Raw genomic sequence first — 13440 nt, forward strand, 5'->3', positions numbered from 1 at the left:
GAGAAATGTTTTCTGTTATTACTCCTTTTTACTCTAGTAGACTTTCTCTTCACCTGCTTGAGTTTCAATTTATCTTTCTGCAACACTCATGAATAAGAACAAATGAAAGAAGCGACTTTCTGTTTTTTAAGTAGCAGCAAGGAATCAAGATATGTTTTACTCAGGTCATAAAAAACACAACACAATGAATGCTGTCTGGTTTTCCTACAGTTAGAAGAAACTTTACTGAAACACTAAGGGATGTAAGAGATACAAGCTTGTCACTTTAGTTTTTCAATTTTAAAGAATGAAAATCAACCAGCACTCTGCATACAGGTGAAGCAAATATTGCAGAATCTTCATTAAAGAAAAGACCTTAACACTTAAAGCTACAGTTGAAATCTGAAAGTTGTCCTACCATCAGTTTAAAATGAAAGGGTTTTAATTTCCTTGTTATCAGGAAAAATACAGCAAAATGCTACGTATGACACTATTTTGAAGTATTATCTTTACTGGAAACAGCAAAATCTGCTTAGATGTGCAAACACACAGTAAGCATATCAAACTGCAGGATACCACATTGCTCCTGTCAAATTGCAAGATCAGAGTTTCAACAGACTTGCTTAGCAGACCTTCACTGCAGCTGAGACCAATACTAGGATAGGCAGTGAAGGTGAGCCTAGCACATAAAAATCAAAGAGGAGTGGCACATGATCAGAAGAACACATTTGCATTGTAGGCTACTGTTTACTCTGCTGATAAAGTCATTTAAACAGAAATAGCACCAGGCACTTTCTAATACAAAACCTGTTAATGTCCAAAAGTAGTAGTGCTGGGCCTGGCTATCTGGCAGGATGCATCTGTGTCCAAACATATTCAAATGGTCAAAATAAACACAGACGTGATGGAAAGAAGCAAGGCAGATGGATGTGTATCTTCCATTGAAAGAATCCTGAGCAGTTTACCGTTTACCTTGCCTGAAACTGTCAGATGCAGGAAGAGAAATGCTAATATCCATCCTATACATGAAAAGTAATGCATACCCTCACCAGGAGCTTGGCTCTTCATGTAGTCAGAGCTCAAACTAAAGGACTCCAGATACACTGCCAGACATCAGACACCATGCATTACTCTTCTTTCTTTGCAGAGAGAAAACAATTAAACCATGCAAGACACAGCTCAGCAAGTTAGAGAAAGTTGCCCAGGTACAACCATCTGTGCCCTTAGTTAAATAAAAAGTTAACAAGTGGAATAACTTATGTATTTTATATCTATTTTAATGTTTGTGGGCTTTTTTTGCTTGTTTGTTTTAAGATACCTTCACTGACAAAGCGACAGGAACCAACAGAGCTAGATGTCCAACTTAAAAGCCACATCATTGTTCAGTCAGTAATTTACCACTTTGTTGAGTGTCTGGTAAACAGGACAACAAAGTGGCTGGAAAGACAGCTACCATGTTTCATGCCTCATCTCCCTGTCTGTATTCAGAGATTGCCCAGGAAAACATGTCAGACGATCTATGCTCACAAGCACTCTTCTCACAGTTTATCACTCTGTTGATGCAAGATCAATCCATCCATATTCAGAAAGTAACAGGCCTGCTTATGACAAAAGGCAGATACTTCAAATATAATAACCACGTTAAAAAGAAGAGAAAGCAATCACATAGAGGCTCTATTCTTCTGATACTATTTCTTCATTGGTTCCACTGTCATCACCACTTGTACAAATAAGGAAATGAAGAAAATTTTCTATAATCTCCTTTTTTAATACATTTGTAATTCCAAAGTAAACCCAACCAGCTCTCTGCAACAGCAGAAAGCAGCATTCCCTTCCCAGTCCTTGCAGCATTAGCACCCCACTAGACATATTTACTCTTTAACTAGACGTTGTTATAATGGGGTGTAGAAATGAGCTTTACCTGCTTGTCATGAATTATTAACCAGAAAAATCCCTTTTGCCGCCCTTCACAGAGGCTTGATTTGCAAGTTTTAAAATCAAACTGACACTTAACGTCTCTTGTACAAATACCCAACCTCTTAAAAAACACTCGGGGCATTAGAAATACATTTTTTCATGAATATGAGAACAACAAATCTATAAATAGCTGTTCTTCACAGAATTGCTTCAAGACATTGTTTTTACAGACAACAGTAGGAAACTGAAGTAGGCCTCAGTGCCAAATACATTAAAAGTTAAATAAACTTTCCAATCAACTCTCGCTTTCCATTTATTATTACAAAGTTTGCCATTATTTTTCAACTTAAAAAATTAGTTTATGCAATGGAAGGGACAAATCAGTAGACTGGGCTGTGTTTTGGTATAGCTTCAGGGTTGGTATAAATCAGACATATCCTTCAACTTCATTGGGAATCCACTTTGTATCTTTGGACAGTGATTTCACTACACTGGACTGTCAATGCATGAACATGCTATTAACCAGCACCACCTTGCAGAAGCACAAAGTGAGGCAAGGTTTTTACTGCAGCTCCACAACATGACTTCCAAATACACTGACTCAAAACTGTGCTCCACCTCCTCTAAAAAGCAAACATAGGAAGATAAATATGACCTAATGCAACAGTAAATTGACTGTACATTCTGCTCATGCAATGGCTGCTACCTCCTCAAATAACTTCTGCATTGGTATCTAAACATAAAATCAGCATGAACTTGTAAAAAGCAGCTACACAATGAAAAACATGCATATCCAGAGGAAGAATAGCACAGCTACATGTTTAGTCATCTTGGCATACACTTCAAAACAAGGCCAAAGCTCCAACACCATCAGGTTTCCAACAGGCAACAGGTACAAGCACTCAATGAGTACTTGAAAACTCATCTGTAGAAAACTTACTTTCTTTTTCTTACTTTCTTACTTTCAGAGTAAGTTTCAAGTTGTTATACAGCATTTTGCCCTAACAACTGCAACAGTAATCTGACATTGTATTTTTCACAATCTTTATGAAACAAATTCCACACAGTTACTGGGGGTACCCATGCTTTAACCCTGCTGCTGCTCCATAGCCTCCAACAGCTGGAAGCACAACAGGGCTGATTTCAAGGGGTGACACAGATGTGAAAGTGGTGTAAAGCGGAGATGAATCAAGCCATGATCTTCCCAACAGCTCCCCAGCCATAATAGTGATCCAAGCAAGCAGGAATGTTTTTAAAAGAAAGTAAGTGTCCACTGAGGATTAGTAAGAATTTAGTGACGTGTCTTAACAGGCACAGCCAGGGAGTAGTGCAGCACGAGGATGGATTCAAAGGGAGCTCTGGCCTTTGGGTATTCTGAGACCTATCATTCACCACAGCCAACATCCTCAGTGTATGGAAGGCAAAACAGAGAAACCACAACTTGGAAACAAAACAGCATGCTAAATTGATCCCTGCCAGTAAACTGAAAACGTTTCACATCTCATTGGCCATCAGACCATTAACATGGCTGCATATGATCAGTGTACAGCAGAACTCCACAATTTCTCCCTTCTCTCCATGTTTTATGCACTAGAGATGAGCCACAGGCCTGTTTATATTTCTGCCCCAGAAGAGCAAAGGAACATAAACAGACGCAATGCTTGTCTATTATGTCAGAACTGGCATGCAAAACCTCCTAATTCCTGCCCATCACACCACCAGAAACAGAAACAACCATTCTAGAATAGGAATCATTCACTCTTACCTTGTTTTGATCTGTCCAGTAGAAGAAAAATCCCTGTGGATCTGTTCTGAGTATAATTGGAGTCACAACAGTTGAGTCCTAGATGGGAAAAAAAACCAACAAATAACACGTCAGCACACATATCATGTAATTACACACTAGCTACTTTGCCATTCATGTTAATGAATTACAATAGTACCCTGAAGGTACACCCTTGCAGGATACCACGAGAGAATTTAGAATCACCTGCCTAATTTCCATGTTCCTGACATAATGCTTTTCCATTACTTAGGAGACAGTGTTAACTAACTCCTGACCTATCAACACATGGAGTATTTCCAGAAAAGCTAGAAATGGAGTTAGACAGGCATAACACTGTTAAACTAGAGTCCATATAATGAAGCACTACAGTTATCAGAAGTCCTATCTGAATCCAGATTAACGTTTATATATAGATCAAGCTAAATGCCTACAAGCTTTATTTAACATCTAAAGTCTGAATTTGACTAGAAAATTCAAATAGCACCTCTTATGCTACAGTAAGGCTCTGTCAATTACTGTACTTAAAACAAAAACAACCACCACAACAATCCTAATCTGATGGTTTCAGTAATGGAAGTACGTATATTCTTCTCCCAGATCAACTAAAAACCTGTTTGCTATGGTAAGATACATGGTCTGGGTAACCTGAAAACAAGCATCTTTGCAAATACTAACATTAAGGAGGGCTGATTTCCTACTAACATATCTTCAGACTGGCACCTGTCCCAGGAGATACAGGCTCAAACTGAAGCCTTTCCCACAAGTGGGTGTTCATTACGTCTCTCACCCACTGGGATTCCCTGATAACTAACAATAACTGAAATCTGTGTAGCCTGTTCCTAACAGGATTCCTCCTATCCTTGCTCTATCACTTTTTATTACAATATTACAATTATAATATTTTTTTACACTGCTGCTGCCTTCAGACCCCTACCTTTTCGCTGCATTCAACTAGAAAGCTATGGAGATAGCACAGAAAAGAGGAGAAAGACATGCAGTGAAAAATAGCTTATGCCTTATCTCTACAGGAAACCTGACTAAGTACCTCCTCAAACAGAATGCATGTTTCAGTTGAAGCATTATAGGTATTTTACAGCTTTAGCATCCACCTACTTCCAAAGCAGCATTATGTGAGGCCAGCCTAAATTCCTTTGAGAACAACAAATCAGGCTCTCATGCACTCAGATCACAAAAATCAACTGCATTTAATTGTGGAGGTTTTCTGTTTGTGCAGTGGCATTTGTTGGTGTTGATTATTTGGGAAGGGGGGAAAGGGGCACTTCAAATGCAAATAAAGTTGTTGGAGGTGGCAGGCCCATAAACAAGAACTTATAAAGCGTCATTTCTGAGGCAGAAAGATAACACTTTCCTGTATTTTGCTATCACTGCAGAACTTGGTGATGGAGTAACAAACTCCCAATAGTGGGCATTCATGAAACAAAGGAGTTGAGTGTGTATTTCTCTTATGCTGGAAAGAAAACAAAACCAAAGGAAATTCTATACCAAGAAGAAATATAAACTCAAACTTTTAAGTGAGTGCACAAATCCTTGTTGTCGCTGGAAGATCTGGGGATTAACTGTGCCCCAGTACATCCATACCCCACATGGCTCCACAAGAGCTTTCAGAGGTTGGGAACAAGTGCAGCTGTCCCAGTCAGTGCTGTGGGCCGCGTCCCAGCTGGGATCAAGGCTGCTCACACAGCACTGCTGACGCTGTTCTGAGATAACTCTCCTTATTCATCCTATTTCATTTTTCCTGTTTCGTGTTCCATGCAGTCTACTCAATAACCGTGTAAAATAAGGAACGAATAAGACTCTTTCTGCAGTGTCATAAGACATATACACCCAGGGGGGACGGACAAAAGTAGACTGAAGCAATGGGAAACAGACAGGCATGAAGAGATTATGTCTAACATTAATCAGTTGCGGTGGTTTATCGTTTCAAATCAGCTGCTTCAGCCCCAAAGCTGTTTGGATTTGCCTGTGCTGATGACATGTAGCTGTCAAAGCAATACTTCCCTAGATGTGGGCTGTAAGGTTTCAACTATAATCAGACTCAAAAAAGTGGGGGCTGGGGGGAGAGCCTTAGTATCTCTGAGGTGACATAAAGGAAGCCCCATCATGATAAGGATAATGCTGAGTTAATTTCAGATAAACTGTGCTCCAGAAAGATTTTATATTAAAAGTAGCTATAAAAAAGCAGCCATGCATTATGCCCGTTTGCTAAACTAGCTACACTACTCTGACACTAAGCAGAACATAATTAATACACTGATGAACACAAGAGCCTCACTCTGTCACACTACACAAACACGGGATCAGAGAATAACTTTGTATACGTGGCTCTGTGTACATAAGTCTTAGGAAGCCTTCCACACAGTTAACAGCAGCAATAAAAGCCGTGTGCAGAATGCTTTATATGTTCTAAAAGATAACTGCTAAGCCTTCTGAAGCCCCTGTCACTAGGAGCCACACCACTCAGATCTGGGAGCAGGATGGGAATAAGCCCCTTGAGTCAGGCCTGCATGTTGCGCTGCCCGCTCCACATGAACACAGCAGGCTCAGTCACATGGAAGAGGTCTGTGGCTTTTATGTTGCTTTGCAATCAGGGATGGCAAAGTTAGGCAATGATCAAAAAGGTACACTGAAAATGAGGTTTAATTTCAGGTGTGGGCCTCCTAAGCCACATCCAACATCAGTGAGCAAAAGAGTGCCACCTCCACTTCAATAGTACTGACCACCAACTCTCTGTACTTCATTCATTACATGCTAAGGCAGATGCCACCACCATGCTAAGGCATTCATTATGTGCTAAGGAAGATATCACCACTATGTTTTATTCCAAGCACAAACCAGCATTCAAATGATCAGAGAACGTCAATAGCGTACCTGTGATGCAAACAATCAATCAATCCCATCATAAATAAGTTTCTAATGGATCCTACAAGGAAATGACATGTTGCATGTACCTCCTCAACTGCAAGATCGTAAGTCAGATGAGATTCAATAAACTGTGCAGATACTGATAACATTCCCTATAAACACTCCAGTGAAAATCCATATCAACAGATCTTTAAAAGAAAAGCAGACAAGTTTTACGATCATCTCTTGCTACAGATGGGGCTTACAGCACTGCCCTATTAACCCCAACAGCTTCCCTCTTCAGTCTGACAGCTGAACTACCGAGAAGGGAGGAATAAACTGCCCAACTCCCTGGTAACCTTGTAAAGGAACAACCTGCTAAAACAGAAGGCTGGAGAAGGTGAAATAAGAGCTGGAGGTTGGAAGCAGGACAGGAAATCAAAAATGGAATGCGGTTATGAAATAGGACTGGACACAGGACTAAAAATGAAAGTCAGGACTCACAAACTGAAATCCCACTTGTTCAACAGGGACACACAGGGAAATATTCTTCACCATTAGAGTGGTTAAACCCTGGAGCAACTGTGCTGATGGCACCACATGACAGGAGCCAGCACTCTGGTAATTAAGACTAACTTCCTGCAATTTTAAGAGCTACCTCAAGCAGGATTTGTTCCTCAGGAGCAGACAACCCCTGCCTCCTTTCTCGAGGTGTCCATGATCTTGGGCTAATTACAGCCTTATTTCATGCAGTTTCCATTTGTCCTTATTTGTTGTAGGAGTTACAAATTAGGCAGGCAAGAAGAAAGGAATAAAGAAAGGTATGTAGCCAAATGTCAACTGGGACAATCTTAATCGCTGCCAGACAGCTCTTATGTGATGAGCAAAGAAATTAAACCAAACTGTCCATAGGCATAAATGCAGTATTCCAATTTGAGGGAAAACCAGAACTGTGTTTCCATGGTTCGTTATCTAAGTTTTAGAGATGCTGAGCCCAAATTCATCTGAACTCACTGGGGAATCATTCCAAACATCTGACTGAATGATGCGATGCTGTCTGAAAATTAGGACCAAGGTACCTAATCACAAATTAAAAATTAGGAGTTTTTAATGTTGGTCTATTTTTTTTTTTAATCTAAAACAGACCAATTGGGAACACATTTTGTCATCTAATGGTTCTCATGAAAATTGATTAAAAGATGATTATGAAGCATTTACTTTATAACACATAAAAGATCCCATAATGATTTATTTCACCATGGTCTTTTTTAGTAAAGAAAAAAGTCTGAAGCACTCAAACACTGAAGTTAAGAACACGGACAGTGCACGCAGGAGACCACTTCAATTCACTCTTAACTTCCCTTTCACATAGGATTCTCATTTGCTGACAAGAGCTGTGTTCCATTTTTCACCTTCCTTAATATTTAGCAACACTCCAAATGCTCTGACTCTTCAACAGCAGATATAACCTGCAGCTTAAACCACACAAAGGCTTCTCCAGATCTTCTATGGAACACATCTATTCACCCTGCAGGACAGATGCTTTCTTAATATTCAGCGTTTCAAGAGGAAATGTTAAGCAATCTGATAATCACCCACATTGCAAACTACATGAACCACAACTTCTATTCATTTACGTTAAATATTTTAGATAGCACAAAGCTAGTACTCATCTATTACATGATGAGCAACAAAGAACAGAAAACCAACAAGAAAAAAATCCAAAGAGTCTGACTAACTTCTCCCCTCCAGGCTGAAAACATTCAGAAAAAAAATAAACTATTTTCTGCTTATTGTTTTAGTTTTAAATACAGAGAACAATAGTTGCTTGTTTTTCCACAGTCTCTGTAATACACTGCAGTGAAAGACTTGAGTTTCAAAATATACAGGTTGGGGGTGGAGGGGAAGCTATAGGAGCTTTTCTATTTCCCCAACATCTTCAAGTCCTTCTGAAGATTTCTGGTCTTCTTTCTGCTGTTTGTTCTCAGCTTATCATTAACAACGACACTTGGATGCTCCATCTCCTTTAGGCTTTCAAGTAAATGTATCCCTATACACCAGATAATCTTCTTGAAAAGATTCCAAACAAATAAAGCCTGAAAACTCCACATAGCACTCGTCTGAGCTCAAAAACACTCATAAAGGCAAAGATTAGCTCCAGGAGAAACGTGGTATTAAAATAGAACTTAGAATAGCTGGCTCATTTTTGCTTCTTGCTGAAATAGCTGATGTTGCAGCCACTAACCAATACTATCTACCAGGAGTTTTGTTTCAGTAACTAAAGATTTCTTCTAATAAGAAAGGCAATCACACCCCTCAACTTAGGTAATGATGCATTACCTCACTGTAATGGTTAACTTGCTATTAAAAGTAAATAGCATAAGCCGCAGAGAAACCAGTCAAATTCTTCATGTGAAGTACATATTATCACCAGTGAAGATAAGAAAGCCTTTAAGCAAGAGCTAAAAACAAACCTATTTCTGAATTAACTTGCTTCAGTATGCCAATGACTGCATTTGGAAAACCACACTTCAACTGTGCTGCTGAGCTCTTTGTTAACTCAGTCATACCCATCTTGTTCCCACCGCAAAAAGATGACACAGCCAAGGCAGGATTGAGCCCCTTCAGGCTTCATTCAGATCAGTGCTGAGGAAGTCCTTTATACTCAAGTTTCATTGATCTCCTCAGCTAGCAACATACTTGCACTAAATGCAAGCACCTACAGAAGAGCTTCACCCATAGACTTAATGGCAGCTTTTTTATTTATTCACTTTAGACTGTTTTAAAACTCATCAGGAACAGCTATTACAACCCTTAGTTTCACCACAGCTGAATGAATCAAGGCAGCTCCTCTTCAAGCCTTCCCTCTCCTTTCACAGTCCTTGCTTCTCTCTAAGAGCATCAGAGCTCATCTGTTTAAAGACCACACACCAGTACTTAGGAAATTCACTGTCTCTTTATGGCAGTAAAGGGGAATTGGTTATAGAAATCCCAAAGGCAGCATGAGGCAGCTCAGGAAGCAGGTACCATAAGCCAGACATGCACTCCCATGCATCCCCAAAAACCCTACAAAGCATCCCCAGAAACCCTACGAAGCCAGTCACTTTTGTCTTCCACTCATTTAAACTTCAGCCATTTCCTTACAGTACTTTGTGAACCCAATGCAAATATCAAGAACAATAACTCTAAGATGTGTCTTCTTGACTATAGAACTATTGTAGATTAAAAGAGAAATAGCAAGGGAAAGCAAAATGACAGGACAGCAGTCAGTCGGACTTTAGAGCTTGATGCTCTGACTTGATTTAGTTTGTGAAGAATCTAGCAGGCATTACATGGCTGAATGTAAGTGACATTACAGCCAGTGCCAATGCGCAAACATGTGACTTGACCTGCAAAGCCAAAACTCTTTAATTGTCTCTGATGCTTTTACAGTTCAGAAACTGAAAACGGTCTGAGGAGGAAATGGAACATGAAGGTTCCTGAACTGCCTGCCTTCCAACGGCGTGTATTTAACCCCAAGATGACAGAAACTCTGCCTCTCCTCTGCCAGGCTCTTAGCAAGGCTCAGGTAAGGCTTTTCTCTTTCCAAGTGGACCGCCTTCATGCTTGGGGGGGGGGGGGGGGGGGGGGGGGCGGGCAGGGCAGGAGGAGATGCAGGCACTGGATAAGGCTCCCACAGAGTACATAGCATGCTTCCCTGCTCTTCCTCGGAGGGGATGCTCATGTAACAACATCAGACCCCCAGCTATGTACCAGCAGCCTCAGAGTTACCAATCAGGCACAGAGTTGAGGATGGGGTGTGCATGGGTGGCTCTGCTTCCAAGTGTGCACCACTGCTGCTTTTCACACGTGTTCTGCATATCACCCTGCAGCATCCTTCTGAAAGCCACCAAACACATTCTTTAACAACTGTTACTCCATACACCAAGAAATTCCTCACACGCCTCTCGTGCCCTGGTTAAAATTCTTTCTGCATTCTCATTTTCTAAAAGCACTGGGTTTTTTTTTCAGTATCTTAATTTCTATCAGCTGAAAAAATTTTGCTCTGGGCTGAAACTTGGTTCAAGTCATAGGAATGGACAAAAAAAAACCTCCTCTCTTTGTGAGAAGTGAAGGAAAAAGTCTGTAGAGCCATGTGCAAAACAAGACAGCAAGAAAGTATACTGAAAGGCTATTGCCTACAACGGGAACTCAGGATCAGACTCCCATTCATTCTTTGTGAGCCATAAACACCAGTACATGAGCCCAGCTTTTCTGACCAGCCCTGTGAGCACAGCAGATCCAAAGCACTCACCGTGGTCAATCCCATTTCATTGCTACATTTTGTAGTTTACCATTCCTCATTACAGCCTACTGTTTCACTCAGAGCTGGTGCATGTGTACTGCACAACAGACCGCAGAGGTTCAGATTAGTGATCGTCATTCTTTACAACTCCACAACCAGATTCATTTGATAGAAAACAAATACTCTGAAGAAGTTACTGGCTACTCAGGGACCAGCACTTTTCAAAGTTACTAAATGTGCATTAGTCTACAGACGTCCTTATAGCCAGGATGCTAAAAGAGATTAATTTCCCCTGATGTCTGATTTCATGATGCTTTTGCTGCTGAGAAAAAAACACCATGAGCAAAACTCAGGACTGGGAGGGCAACATGAGTTGTCAGCAATGAGTTAACACAAGTATTCAGCATCACACAGGTGTAGCTCAATACACATCAATTTCCACAGTCTCCCTGAATTAGTGGGTAAAAGCACTCCCTCAACACAACAGAACTCCCTCAGTAACACATTCCAGGCAATACCCACATGTCACTCACTATCACCTTTAGCCCAAACAGTACATTTATAGGCATCTTAGCCCTTCTTTTATTACTGCAATGCTGACATTTAAAATTGAAGATCTTCCATTCAGCCTGTGGCAAACAGAATTTGAAGCAGGTGCTCTTCTTGCACAGTGGACATCCTAAAGTAGGCAATACAATGCTCTGGAAATTGCATGCAAATCATTTCAATTGTTGCCTAATTGCTTAGAGTCCCATTCTGGAGACATAAATCACCATTCACTTGACCCTTGCGTTTATCTGTGTAAACATCTTGGTAGCTTACAAAAAAATACAACCACACTGGCAAAGGCTGAGGTTATTTTGCTTATATGCTAATTAAAAAGAAACAGACCAAAGGCAATCCTTCTGTGTCTCTGACTGTCAGACGAGTCATTCGAGCTCAGTTCCATCTATCTTCTCAACAATCATAACCTGTCTCAAAGCACTGTTTATTACTGCGGACAAGGTCAGATTGCAGAGTTTATTAGAAAGGTATCAGCCTTCCCTCGTAAATAAAATGCCACTCTACAATTTGTTCACTTCTTTGACGTTCTTTCCTTCCTTGAAAGCGCTTGTTACAGGTTTATAGAGGTCAGGATTACACATTTGGCTCCCGGACAGGCTGAGAGCAATGGCAAAACCACAATACACAGCAGAACAATTGTCAGACACATGCACTGCCCCTTCTCTGCTGTCCCTCCAGTTGCTGTTGTGCAAGTCTTCAGTGCAGCCAAACGTACAGAAGAAGTGTGAGAGCTGTGACGCATTCCTCAAGTTAATCTCAGCAGCTCCCACAACACTCAGCCTGTCCGGTGTTCCAGCCTGCCTTCCCATCTGCTCTTCTGTCCCTATATACCCATCGCAGGCAGACTTTTGGGCACACAACTGGGGGACAAACACCCAACCTCATACGGGATGCATAATACTGCAAGAGCAAAGCTAGGAGAGAACCCATCCTCTCCGCTTTCCCTTTCCACTACAGATGATTCTCACTTTCATGACCTGGCAATAAGAAAGCCGACCAGAGAAGGGCTACCTTTCTCTGACAGCATCCCAGGCACAGCCTGCAAAGGCAGCCAGAACAGCTGCCCTGCTGACGGTAAAGCAACAACCACGCTGCTCTACGTGAAGCAACGCAAATGAAAAGTGTCGGGAAGCAGCAAGTGGGAAGCAGGTGCGATTTTAAGCGTCCCAAGTAACCGGAGGAAGGAGAGGGGCGGGAATACTTGACCCGAGGGATAACGTGCCCGGAGCTGGGCAACAACACCAGGCCTGGGAAGGCAGCGGGAGGAGCGCGGAGGAGACTTCAGTGTTGGAGAAAGTTTGGGCGCACGAGGCTGATGCTTCGGCAGCGCCCCCCGGTGCGGACGGACCCTGCGAGCCGCCGGCCTGTGCCGGGACAAGGGCCCCGTCCGTGCAGCGCGGCTGCCTCCACCTCCACCTGCCCCGCTGGGCGGGCACGGTGCCCGCGGGGCGGCCCGGCCGGACGTTCCGCCCGTAGGAGCCGGAGCCTCCCGACCGCCCAGCGCCCGCTGCTGCCCCGCGCCGTGCCCGGGCCGCTCGGCCCGAGAGCCGGAGCTACTCACATCGTCCCATTTGACGAATTTGATGCCTTTCTTCAGCGTGTCGGAGACGCAAACGGGCTTGAGCTGCAAAGCGTGCACCCCTGGCTGTGCCCCGGCCATCTGCACCGCATTTACGCGCTCGCTCCGGAGCGGAAAAGCCGCTGGAGACGGCGGCCGCCTCGGGAAGGACGGCGGGGCTCCGGGAACAGCCCCGGGAGAGAGGCCGGGAACCGCGCTGGGCGCGGGCGGAGGAGCGGCCGCCGAAACGGAGAGCGAGAGGCTTCACTGGCGCCCGAGGAGGAGCCCGGCGCGGCGGCCAGGGCGAGCCATGCGGCGGCACATCCCCTATATACCGCCGCTCGCTCTCACACGCGCAGGCAGGGCACGGCTCGAGCGGCGCTGCCCGCTCCCCGCCCGCCCCTCCTCCGCCTGGCTCGGCCCCCGAGGTTCCCCCGCGCGAGGTCAGCGCGACGAGCCGGCAGCGCTGCGGCGACACCTGGCGGCCGC

General features: G+C 43.1%; 1 protein-coding gene across 7 annotated transcripts in view; it reads right to left on the reverse strand.

Moving 5' to 3' along the window:
- Positions 1-13338, reverse strand: part of PLCB1 (phospholipase C beta 1) — a 346674-nt gene extending 333336 nt beyond the window's left edge. For all 7 annotated transcript variants that reach the window (XR_014943800.1, XM_085541097.1, XM_015857085.3 and 4 more), the window contains exons 1-2: positions 12955-13338; positions 3662-3739 (exon numbers count right to left, since the gene is read on the reverse strand). Coding sequence is in view for 6 of the 7 variants with exons in the window: in XM_085541097.1 (XP_085397223.1) it covers positions 3662-3739; positions 12955-13053 (177 nt within the window). In the remaining variant the exon portion in view is untranslated. The remainder of the gene's footprint in view (positions 1-3661; positions 3740-12954) is intronic.
- Between the last annotated feature and the right edge of the window lie 102 nt (positions 13339-13440).

Source organism: Coturnix japonica, chromosome 3 (genome assembly GCF_054131305.1).
Source record: "Coturnix japonica strain WE chromosome 3, WE-NBRP24, whole genome shotgun sequence".
Taxonomy (NCBI): Eukaryota; Metazoa; Chordata; class Aves; order Galliformes; family Phasianidae; genus Coturnix; species Coturnix japonica.